This window comes from Chamaea fasciata, unplaced genomic scaffold (assembly GCF_029207755.1).
Source record: "Chamaea fasciata isolate MVZ Bird 193981 ecotype frontalis unplaced genomic scaffold, bChaFas1.0.hap1 SCAF_11, whole genome shotgun sequence".
Taxonomy (NCBI): domain Eukaryota; kingdom Metazoa; phylum Chordata; class Aves; order Passeriformes; family Sylviidae; genus Chamaea; species Chamaea fasciata.
In genome coordinates this window covers 17,457,528-17,469,845 of record NW_027094096.1, presented here as the reverse complement: position 1 = coordinate 17,469,845, position 12,318 = coordinate 17,457,528, and the positions used below count along the sequence as shown (strand labels likewise).

The following is a 12,318-nucleotide window of genomic DNA, read 5'->3' as shown; positions in this document are numbered from 1 at the left end:
TTCCCTTTCGGGTCTCCAGCTCCCCGAGCTGGTTGTCTTGTGTCATTTGTTACTACCAGGGGAGAGGGGATACCACCACCCCCCACTTTGAATTCCTGCTATTGTGGAGTGCAGACCGGGTTGGACCTGGGTATTTAGATGACATCACCGAGCAGGTTGGGTTATAAAATGAATGAAGCAGAAGGCAGCCCAAGTTCACTAGCTCGGCAGTTCGCAGGCGGCAGGAGGGACCTCGGGGCTCCGCTCTGAACTTTGACTCCCGTCGGTCCCGTCCTCTCCCCGGGGCTGCCCTCGGCTCCCCGCTGCCCCCCGACCCCCCTCCCGCTCGGCCCCGCAGGATGCAGATCTCACCCTTGCTGGCTGGTGGACTTTTACTCGCGCTGCTCTCCGTCAGGCTGGAGGCGAAGCCGGCGTCTCAGCTCCCACAGAAGGTACGGCTGGAGTTTCTCCGGCTTTTCCTCCTCTCCCGGTCCCGCTCAGAGTCCCAACGGCGCAGGGGGAGACGCGGGGTGACTGTGGGGTGCCAGATTCAGTGCAAAGTGGGGTTCTTTTCTCCACATGGGCTGTTTGACTGCAAGGGGGACTCCCTGCTTCTGCAGGCTGCCCCGAACGTCCGGGGACATCAGCCCCAAACCAGAGGCTGGAAGTGGGACGCGGTGTGCCTCACAGCCCGCGGGATCGGGGCAGGGGAGGGTGGCAGTCTGCTCCCCGGAGTCACCCTGCGGACCCCGCTGTGCCGGGCACGGGGAGGGGGAGCAGACCCGGAGCGGGACAGGCGGCAGGTGCACGGTGGGTCGGGGTGCGAGACCAGAGCCCTACGGGCAGTCCTGACCAAACAGGCCGGGCAGGGGCTCAGAGGTGTGTGCCCCTTCCCCGCGAGTCCCATGGGGAAGGGGCGCCCCGAATGAGAGTGTCCCAGGGACCTGGTTGTGCCGAGATGCTGAGGAGGAGGGATGTGCCCGAGGCCACCGACACTGGGTGGCACTGCCCCAAGGTCTGGGCACAGAGATGGGGACACGGTCTGAGGGGTGCCCCAGGACAGCAGTGGGATAGGAGTGGTGGTGTCCCTGTAAGGCACTGGGCTGCAAGCTGAAGAAAAAGTGTTGTTACAGGGGGATGTTGGGAAAATGAATGAGGATGAACATTTCCAGGGCTTGGTGGGCAGCAGCTCTGAGCAGGGGGAGAGATGGAAGGCCTGGGAGGTGGGGGGACAGTAAGGAAGGAGGTGTGTCCCTCTAATTGTAGGTCAGAATTGGAGGATTGGGAGGACACAGAGAGCATTAACTGGGGGAGGGAGCAGCAGGGAGGAGGAATCCTGATCTCCCGACCACTGCTGGGGACATTCTGCAAGGGAGGGGTGCAGGGGGAGCTGTGAGGCAGGACCCCTCCCTATAATCTGAAAACTGGTGAGGGATGCAGTGACCGAAGGGGTCTGAAAGGAAAGGACCTAGCAGCTTTCAGGCCCCTTCAGATTATGGGTGGAGGGGAGGACGGGATGGGACGACAGGACAGTGACAGCAGCACAGTTGAGGGATGCAGCACCACCAGCCCTTTGGAGGTGCGGTGTGGATATGCAGTGACCGGGGCAGGAAGACACCGCTATGGTGTGGGTCAGGGGGATGGTCTGACCCCAGAGAAGGGAGCACAGATTTAGGGAGGGGAGAAGATGCCCTGGGCACAGCCGCTGGGTGATGGACTGCACTGCCGGCCACAGACCCAATCGCAAGTTTGCATCGCAGAGGGGATACACCGACCCCTCTGCGCGTCCCTTACGGACCGTCCCCAACACTAAAGGGGATCGCTGGGGACGACGGCGCTCTGACCCTCTCCTCCCCACAGGCCTCCCGCGGGTCGGCAGCGGCGGCGGCGGCGGCGGCGGCGGCGGCGGCAGCGGGTCCGCCCGAGGCGGCGGAGCGGGAGAAAGAGCGGGAGAAGGAGCGGAGCGGCGGCGGCGGCGGCTCGGGCCCGCGGGAGGCGCGGGAGGCCCGGGCCGAGGCGCGGCCGCGGGCGGGCTGGGCGCGGCTGCTGCAGGACCCGCCGGGCCGCCGTCACAAGGGCCTCCACAAGAAGGGCCTGGGCAAGGGCTGCTTCGGGCTCAAGCTGGATCGCATCGGCGCCATGAGCGGCCTCGGATGCTGAGGGACCCCTGGCGGTGAGTGCGCGGCCGGGCCGGGATGGGGCCGGGGGGCTGCGCTGCGGTACCGCGGGGGGTGCGGAAGATGCGCTGCCCTGCGAACGCGAGATGCCAGCGGACCGGACTGCAGGTGTTCATCCCGCTGAGCCTCGCAACCCCCGGCTTTGTTGGCGGGAAAAGAGAAGGACCCCAAAGCTCGGCTTACTACATTCCCGTCTGGAATCCACCGGCCTTCCTGCTGTTTTGCCCTGCAGAAGTGTCAGAGACCCCAGCTGCTCCCGCAGCAGGTCAAACTGGATTCCCCCTAGCTGAGCTAGACCCGTAGGCTCCGGGTCGGATGTAGGAGCTCCGGTGCAGCCACATGTTCCCAGTTGCCCCCTGTGCTTGACACAGGTGACCTACAGAGAGGTGTTAGGAGGGCAGGGTGCCTACCCCCTGTGTGCCTGCAGTTGGAGAGTTAGTGAGGCTCCCGTCTCAGCCTTGCACTAGTGCTTTTAGTTTAAGGAAAAACAATACGTAAGTTCCCCAGGTGTCTTCTAGGTGTGGTGACAGCCACGAGTAGCACTTTCCGAATTCCAGCTTTGTATCCGATCAAGTTTTGGGAAGCTGGGAGAAGTTCTTCCCACGGTGCTTCACAGCCACTGCATAGCAACCAATGGGTGAAGGAGTGTCTCTTTCCCACAGTGATGGATTTGGGAAAAACATGGCAGTGCCTCCTCTGCCAGGTGCCCCTGCAGGTGCTGGGGACAGTGAGGCACTATTCTGGCCCGGCCCTGCCAGCAGGACACACTTGAACTCACACTTTGGGAAGAACTTACCACTTCAGTCCAGGCCACTTGTTCTTCTTCCCACGGCACAGCAGTGCCACACTGACAGGGACATGCCCAGCCCTGCAGTAACATAACTGGGCACAGAGGGGACCAGATCCAGCATCCTGCTGCTCTGCAGAGTGATGGGGATAGCACAACCCAAAAGTGCCTACAGGATGCCAGTGCTGGTCTGTGGTCTGTCCTGGAGGGATGGATGCTGTTTTTCTCCTCCCTCTTATTTAGAGACTCCTCAAAATTGCCAAGTATTGCCAGCTCAGAGCTCCAAGAGGAACACATACCGCATGTAGACAGGTCACACCCATTCTCTCTCACTAAACCTATCAGAAGAAGAAAAAAACCCTCCAACAGACACAAGGGCAGGAGGAACAGCAGCTTCCTTCAGCCTCTCCCCTGACTACCAGCTAGAAATCAAAGGGTGCACACTTCTTCCTTGCTTTAGCACAAGCAGAAAGCTCAGGGACATCTTCAGCTGAATCCAGCATCCCCCAGCCCCAGGCTATGGTTACTTTGGCAGGGGTTTTGGCTGGGCATGGGTAAGGGATGCTGCATGGCAAGTACTAATGAGCACTTTGTTCTTGTTCCTCGCAGGGCTTTGAATCCATAGTCCAGTTTTTCCTACCACGCGCGGCCACGCACGGCCATCCCCCAGGCAACACCGAGAGAAGCAGAGACCCCCTTGGAATGGACAAAAGATGTGGCTGTGTTTTTCTTTTTGGTACGAGGAGTCATGGCACCAACTGTTTTGGTTTTGTTATTTTTTTAACAAGTGCTCTCTATCTTATATATATTATATATACAAACACTCACCGAGACAAGGGACAGTGCTTTTCCAAGAGACTGATGAAGCCAGCTGTATAACGTTGCTGTTTGTAAATTCATGTCATGCATAAATGTATTTATGTTGTAAAGCTATTTATATATTGTTTATAAAGAGATATTTATAAAAAAATTATTTATGTAACTAAATGAAAAGTCAAGCATTGTAACATTTTTTTTGTTCTGAGTAGTTGAAAAACTTAAAAAAAATCATTCCATGTGGCATTTTGTAACCTGTCTTTATTTATCAAATTCACATACAATTTAAATGTTGGGTTGATTGATTTTAACAGAGCTAAAGAAGAAATTGTTCAGATGTTTTAGAAAAGTCAGGAGTGAGAGAAAGGCCAGCAGATATTTTAAGCTTTGATCCCATATGCAAAAATAAACTTGTGCCCAATCCTGTGATGCTCTGATGGACTGAACCCTGCCCAGCACTGCAAGACTCTGCAGACCCCAGCTGAGCTCCCTGTGAGAGCACACAACCTCGGGCAGCACATCCATGCCCAGATTCCAAATGGCACCTGTGGAAATAATCCCACCATGGTTAACAACCGAGCCCTGGATGGACAGCAGTGTGACAAGGGCAGCATCTGTCCTACATGTGTTTTAACCACTTCTGGTCCAAGCTTCAGCCCATAACTACGGCTCCATCACTGGTACCGGGTGGAGACGCCGTCCCTGCTGACAGCGACAAAGAGGCCGCGCTGGATCTGGCCCCTGGCTGCGCTGGTGGGAGCAGAGTTTGTGCCTGAGGCACTGCTATTCCAGGATCCAGAAGCTCACTTAAGTGTCTTGTTGATATTCCCATTTGCCAGCCCTTTGCCACTAAGCTATAAAGTCCTTTCCTCCAGCAGAGATTTATTTAACTGAGCCAGGGACAATACGTAGACAGACCAAAATATACCGAGAGCTGCCTGGTAAGGATTCATGGACACAGCTGTTGCTACAGCTTCTTGCTATGTAAAGTGCATGAAATAAATTGTTGAAATGACTCGGAGCTCTAAAGGAAACAGCAAGCAAGGGGGTGGGGAGTGCAGTAAACACACAAACTCCCGCTTGAAGGCTCTTTGGTCTCATTCTTCAAAGAGGCCTTAGAAAAAAAGAGAGTGGCAGGCGCCCAGCCCAGCCGTGACAGGAGTCACAAATTACGCCCTGGCCATTGTAGTGGGCTGGGAAACAACAAGCATTATGTTCCGCTGGGCTCCGGTGCCTAGGACAGGGCAAAAAGAAAGTCACCAAGACCCAGAGGCAAAGCGATCCTTTTCCTTAGCAACCACCAGGAAACCATAGAAACCTCCAGCCAGACTCACCCCAGCTCTGACAGAACACTGGGTGCACAGAACAAGAGGATTCATCCAGACACCCGACAGCTCAATCATCAGGTTAGGAGTGCGTAGGGGATGTGTCTGACCTGGCATGAGCACGGCCTCCATCACAGACAGGTGCCCACCTCACAGTGCTCACAGGGTCCAGCTGGACGGGGAGCAGCAGCTGATGGAACACATAAGATGTTGCCTATGGGGAACAAAATCAAGACTCTGGCAGGGAGGGAGGCAAGATGGGCAAGTGGCAGCTCCCACAGGGAACAACAACCCACTGTCAGGGCTCTGTAAGGCAAATGCACCTGTGAAAGTCACCCTTCCAGCTCCACACATCTTTAGATAGAAGGAGGGGGTATATCAGGAGCTCCTAAAGAGATGGCCATTAGAGGGGATTGTCCACTGTTACCCAGGAAACCTAAAGGACAATAAGGAATCATTTACTGTGCAGACCCTGCACAGCCAGGTCTGAACAGAGGTGTAAGAAGGTGGTGCTGCGGGTCCCATTCAGGTCCTTGAGCATGAAGCCAGAGTAGTGACCATGACAGAGTGACAAGTTGCGGCCAAGGTGGGGACAATTCCCCTTCCAGTTTTGGCTTTTTGCTGCAAGCCAGAGCTGAAATAAAACCACCTTCCTGGTGACAGAGGGGTTGTCCTCCACATAGCAGCAGTGATTCTGTCTCAGGAATTCAATCCACACAATTTGACCACTTAAGGATGGAGAACCTGAGATAAGGTTGGGAGATAGAAGATCACAGCCCAGGGTCACGTACAGTCTGGATTCCCATTTCACCTCTGCAGCATTGTCCAAGAGAAAAATCACATCCCACAGCATGGGTTCCTTCCATCCACTGGGCTTCCTGGGAAAGAGCAAGCCCAAGGAAAAGGGTAAAGCTGTATGGCAAAAGGCCGTTAGCTTGGCAGAGAAAAGCAATCAGAGCTAGAGCTCCTGGTGCAGAGGCAGAGGATAATAGCTTGGTTCCTCCCTTTTCTGCTTCTGGTCTGATCAGGGATAAGCCACCCTGTCCCTCAGGATGTGGATTCCCACCAGCAGGATGGGAATATCATGCTCAGGTGTGCTGGAGCTGATGTGCAAGAGGGAAGGCAGCAGTCAGGGGTGAAAGAACACTTGGGAAAGCTCAGATCCACTCAATCTCAGCCCCTTCCTGGCACAGCCAGGCCAGTGGGTCTAACAAACAAAGTGGCACTGCCAGCAAAGGTCAGTTCTCAGAGCACTGATGAGCACTTTCCTGCTTCACTGGACAAACAAGAATGGGAATCAGAAGTGGCTCATTAGAACACAGCAAACACCCAAAACGGCCACAACTGGGTCTCCCTGATAGGGGCTCAGTAGAAAACAAGGACAGCAAGAAAGAGGGGCCACAGGAATCTAATTAAGAGGCAAGGAGGCATCTTGTGCAGCAAAAACAAATTCATCTCGCATCACTGCCTCCCCTGTGGGCCAGCTAGGTCAGATCCTCACAACATCCCATGAAAGAATCCATGGCCAGCCCTGGAAAATTTCCCTGCTACATCCCAGCCCAGACAGCGTAAGTGAACAACAGTTGTTCTGGATGCAAGGTGCAGCCTCAGGAGGTGGCATCTGATATCTCAACCACAGTCTCAGACAATGGCCTTTAGCAGAGGTGTGTACAGACACCTGGAAGTGAGGGGAGCAGGAGTCCCACGGTCCCCTGCCCATACTCAGGTCAAATTAGCACTCATGGGACGTACACGTTTCCTGCACCACCAGCTGAATGAGCAGTAGCCGATCCAGCTTCCAAATGGGAACACTTGTGACATGAGGTAGGAACAGCCCTGATTTCTCCTCCCCAGGAGCAATTCCTAGCAGGAATTGAGCCATAGTCTCCCAGCCTGAAAAAGCACACAGATCTCTAGTGAAAAAGGACAACGAGTTTCCTCCAGTGCTGTAGTACAAGTGCCTGGCAAAGCCCAAACGGTCTGGAGCAGACCTTGGAGCACTCACAACAGGGACACTGTTGCCTTCTAATGTGTGGGAAACCAGTTCTGTTCCCCCAGCCCATATTGCATGCTTTTCTCTGGTACCATTCATGCAACTTTTCCCAGGTAGTTATTGCTGAAGGGTTACAAAGCCCAGCTCAGGTGACAGCAAATCCCAAAGCAATGAAGAAAAAGAGAAGCCCAGAGACCCAGAGCAGAAGAGAAAAGGAATTTTCCATCTGGAAAGGGACTTGAGGCATGGAGCAGGGACTTCCAGGGGCAGCAACACATATGCCCCCGCCACTTGCTCCAGGACTTCTCCAAGCATGGGCTGCTTCCCTCAGAATGCACAAAAAAAAAAAGGGAAGGGATCACAGGGCAACTTCCAGAGGGAGCCTGCACCTGACACAAGCGTGAGTTAAAAACAAGAAGGGAATTGAATTCAGGCCCCTTCCTGTCAGTCAGCAACTAACCTTGTCAGGAGGGATGGCAGCACTAACCGAATCAGGCAATTCATTAAATTGGGGTACATAGCAAAAGCCCACGCTCTCTAGAGAAGAACTACGGTGAAAATCCAGGGTAATGAGTTGCAAACTGCCTTTGTAAATGACACTCCTGCAGCAACTCCGGCAGGATGGGAAAAGAGCTAATAGGAAAATCATTAGGTAGCATCCCTTTGATATTGTTGAAAACTGCACAGGCTATTTTTCCTGCCCCCTCCATAATTAACCTAGTATATTACCCATAATACTCCAGGCAGATAGTCCCACAATGGACCACCTTATCTGCATCAGGAGAAAAGGGTATGCTACTTATAAGGAAGACGACTTCCGGAAAAGCTTAAAAGGTGTAAGATTTCCCCCCTACTGCACACGCACATCTTCATCAACTCCATCAGCAACCCACTTCTCCCCAGCCAGACAAAACCCTGTGGCAGTCAGCAGGCAGGAGCAAGGCTCTCCTGGGAAATGCAGCTGCAGAGGAGCTGATCTGCCCAAGGTTGCTCTCTGCAGCTGCAGCAGAGCTGGAAGAAGACACAGCTCTGCGCTTTGCCCCTTATTTACAACACTGTCCTTGTCCTTGATTTCCTTTATGCTGAACCAGGCTACAGCCTGTGCCTCCTGAGATGCAGAACAGCTCTGAGGAGCAATGCCTACCCACCTGGCTTGTCTGCCAGTAAGGAGAGGTGTCATCTCAGATGTAAAAGGTACAGCATCACAGCTGGCAGGTGATCCTGAAGGAACTGGGGCTCTCTAACAGCTGTGAAGGTGACAATGAGACACCAAGATGTTACTTACTGCATCAGCACAGAGCAGCCTTAGGATTGTGCTAATCATGAGACATGAGGGCTGGTGAGATAAACAGCCTCTTTGGGAAGAGTCTGGAGGGCGAGAGAGCACTACTTCCAAACCTCGTATCAATGAAATTACAGCCTATGGTCAGACAAGCTCCAAATACAAAGAGACTGATCCCTGATGGAGTGAGGCTTTGCTTACCCACCACAATCAGCTCTTCTGGAAACACAGAGGTATCATGTGTGATTAGGGCATTTCAAAAACACCCTAATGATACAGGTATTCCAAAGGCTCTTTGGAGATCTGGAGATGTGGAAGTGTGTCCCATCTTCTGCTAGAATTAGAGCAAGCAAGGACTACTGGCACAAATTCTTTTGTGCTCTGTGGAGAAATACTTATTTCAGGACTGTTAAATGACCTTATGGCATCCCATTACTGCCTGGAATTTCCAGTGTGTATGTATGCACGTTCACTAGAGCAGGGACACCTTTTCTTATCAACAAGGAAAAACTGTGGTCACAGCTACCACACTCAGGCAATTAGCAGTGGGGCATGTCAGGAGATGTACACACTGCACACAGAAGCATCTGTGCCTGTGGGTTCAAACAGGGAGCAAAGTTCTGCTCTGCCCATTCCTTTGCCTGGCTGACCAATCGGAGAGGGGAGTAGCACCACGGGGACACTGAAAGGCAGGGTCAGCCCAGGCTAGGGGGTAAACACACACTCTCTTTACAGAGTACAATCACTTACCTCTGGGAGCTCTGTGGGAGGGCCAAACTTGAGGAACTATCAGCAAAATGTCAACAGTCCCTGAGAGACACGGACCTTCGTCATGGAGCACAATGAAACAATGACATATTCCTAAAAACTCTGCCGAGAAATTCAGTCAGACTGTCAGGCTAAAATTCTGTATTAAGAATACAAGGTTGAGGTATTGAGGAACTGAGATCTCTCTAAACTTTAATTTACCTTTCTTGATGCCCCAGGGTTACTCTCAGATTACACAAAAATATGCTACGCAGACTCAGGTTTTTGTTCCCCTGCATTAGGTCAGGTGTTATAGAGGACTTAGTGGGGTGCAAAAAAAACAACAGGAAACTCTGTGATCAGGTGCCCGAGATGGGGCTATCTGGGTCCATTGTATTTTTGGGGCAGGCTCTTAGATTTCTCAATTTCCCCATAATTAAGAATAATAAAGAGCAAGGTCGTTTTTCTGCATTGCACTTTGCAGACTCAGATCAAAAATAACAATTCCCAGCATCAACAGCCTCACAAATGAACAAGTTTGGACTGTTTTACTATGCAGGGGTGGGCTTTGAGTGGTTTCTAGCTTAGCTGAACTCATATAAACCTGTACAGAACTGAAAGTTTAGGAAAAGTCTGGTTTACCCATGTGATTTCTGTTCTCATACCACTATCAAAGATAAGGGCACTGTTTCTTCTGTCTTCCCTGCAATGAGTAAGCAGAAGTCTGCTTTGCGCACATGGACCAACGCATTTTGCTCTCACAGGATAAGAACACTAACAACAAAAACACCCTCTGGGGTCTGCATCCTTTTACATTATTTCAGGAACTGAAAGACGTTCAGCAAAATTCACTTTGCAGGGCCGATGGAAAATGACCATTTCTTTCCAACACTATCTTGTGTAAGGAACAAAAGCTTCACTTTCTCCACCTTCACTCGGGAGAGCAGTTCTGCAAGTCCTGCTCCTGTACACAATCCACAGAGACAGACCTGCAAGCCTGAGAGCAGCTGCACAAGCATCCATGGGGTTTCCTAGGTCTGACTGCAGGACAGGTTTCAAATCTGAAGGCAGAAGAATCTGTCAGCATCACTGATTTTCACTCCTGCTCTCAACACAAGAGTAAGTTAGCATTCAACTTTGCTAAGAAGGTGAAGAGGGAAGTAAAAGAAGAAGAGATTTCAATGCAGTACTTTTTCTTCTTTTTTTTTTCTTTTTTTTTTTTTTTTTCCTGTTAAAGACTGACATCAGCACAGCTTTATCATGTTCCAGAATTGCCTGATGTTAGCTGGTATCAACCGAGTCTCGGCAGGGATGCCAGGGACATTTGTTAGCATGAGGCACAGCTTTAGGGCTAGGGCAGCCTACCAGCACTGCAATCAGCTGAGATCCTCTCTTCCATTTTCCAGCTCAGTGCCCAATTCCATATTAAACAAGCACTAGTACAAGTGGAGCTGCAGAACACAAAGCTAGACAATAAAGCCCTGAAGAGCAGAGGGAAGGCAGTTTCCACCCACTTTCTTTCCCTCTGGGTGGAAAAGGCAAACAGAAGTTCAATAGCACAAAGTCTGTCCTGCTGCAATCTTGGAACAAGCTGCAGCTGGAGCATCCCATCGCTGCTATAAACCAAAGCAGGATAGGATGCTCGCCCTGCACCAGGGAGCAGCGTCCAGCAGTGCTCAGACAAGCTGTGTTAGCTGCCTCCAGCAGGCACAGGCAATCCATGGGAGTTTGCATCAAATCTGACTCTGCTCCCATCTCCCTCTCATCCCCATAGCAGTTCAGCTCTCTGGGCGCTCCCCACTCAAAACGGCCCACAATTCAGCCCCTATTTCACACAACTCTGCTCTGAGTTGCTGCCCTTCCTGTAGTTACAGGGCGTCGATCTGTTGTCCTTCTCAAACAGCACAGTACCTCCTGCATCCTTGCCTGTTAACAACTCTGCCTTCTGCTTCATTCCTGGAATAGCTTCGAACTCTTTCCTTCAAGCCAGATTCATTAACCAGCTGCTGCAGAGCTGTTTGCCTCCCCCAGGTACTCTGTGCATGTCATTTGTTAATGACTCATCTCAGCCTGGGCTCACTGCAGACGTCCCCCTTCTTTTGCAGCACCAAGCCCTTTGCTGGCACACTAGGAAAGCCAAACACGCAAACAGTTCCATCTCCTCCAATACCCCAGTCCCTTCTCTGTTCTCTGCCACCATCAGATATGGGACAGCTTTTTATTCAAAGTGCTATTCCCTCCCTTGCTGCTTTGCTGATCAAAGGCAATGCGAACCAAAGCGTAAATAAGATCCTCACCCCCAGCCGGGCTTTGAGAACAGCAAAAACATAAGAACAAACTCAAAAACTTCCAACCACTAAAGAAGCTTCAGCAAACTAATGTGACTCCTGTAAATGGCAGGGAATAAACACCAAGGATGCCAAACTTACATCTACTTCCCCAGCAGACTGTGGCTTGATGAGGAGCTAAAATGATTCCCAAAGGAATTTGTATTCCTGCCACTTTGCAGGACTGATATTAAAAATGGAAAGGAAAGAGGATCATAGAGCCTCTCCTTGCTAGTCAAATCCAGTGAGGAACAGGATGACCAGCACATTGCAGCTGTCCATGCAGCAAGGCAGAAACAGACCCAGTCCATCTCCATCACACAGTCTTGGGGACACAAGGTCCACCTGCACCTCCTGAGCAGCTGTCAGCTGAACACTGGGAGAAGCTGAAACAGGAGCTAATACTGCCACTGCTTGGGAAACAGTTCCCTTGAGTTACTGGTGAAGGCTTTGTGCTCTGGGCTTATCCACCTAACATCCTTGTTCCATTTCGAGGGGGAGCGAGAGCTGGTAAAAAATCAGAAGCCTGACCAGAATCAGAAGTTTCTGGGACCTGGCCCACAGGAAGATGGAGGGAGGGTATTTAGATCTTCCTCTCCATATTAAAAGCTGGTGTGCCTGCACTGCAGGAGAAGAAAAGGAGAGGGACTTACTTTCACAAGTGAGCAAGTCCTGTGACTAAGGACTGGAAACATGCAGATGGCAAAGAGTCCTGGTAGCAATAAGAGGAAGGCACGTGAGTTGCACAAGCAAATGCAGGTGACAGCTGGCTGCAGGATTGGACCATTGTCACAGTCCTCTGCCTAAACAGCTCCCCTGCCTGCTCAGAGAAAGAGCTTCTCTTTACAGAAGTGAAATGCAGGGGCCAAACTACAAAGCAGCACT

General features: G+C 51.8%; 1 protein-coding gene across 1 annotated transcript; it reads left to right on the top strand.

The window, feature by feature from the left end:
• The first annotated feature begins 262 nt into the window (after window positions 1–262).
• Window positions 263–4,097, top strand: NPPC (natriuretic peptide C). The gene is made up of 3 exons (XM_066193868.1): window positions 263–431; window positions 1,840–2,152; window positions 3,553–4,097. Exons 1-2 carry the CDS (start codon window positions 339–341, stop codon window positions 2,137–2,139), a joined length of 393 nt encoding a protein of 130 aa, XP_066049965.1. The 5' UTR covers window positions 263–338; the 3' UTR covers window positions 2,140–2,152; window positions 3,553–4,097.
• The last annotated feature ends 8,221 nt before the right edge of the window (window positions 4,098–12,318 follow it).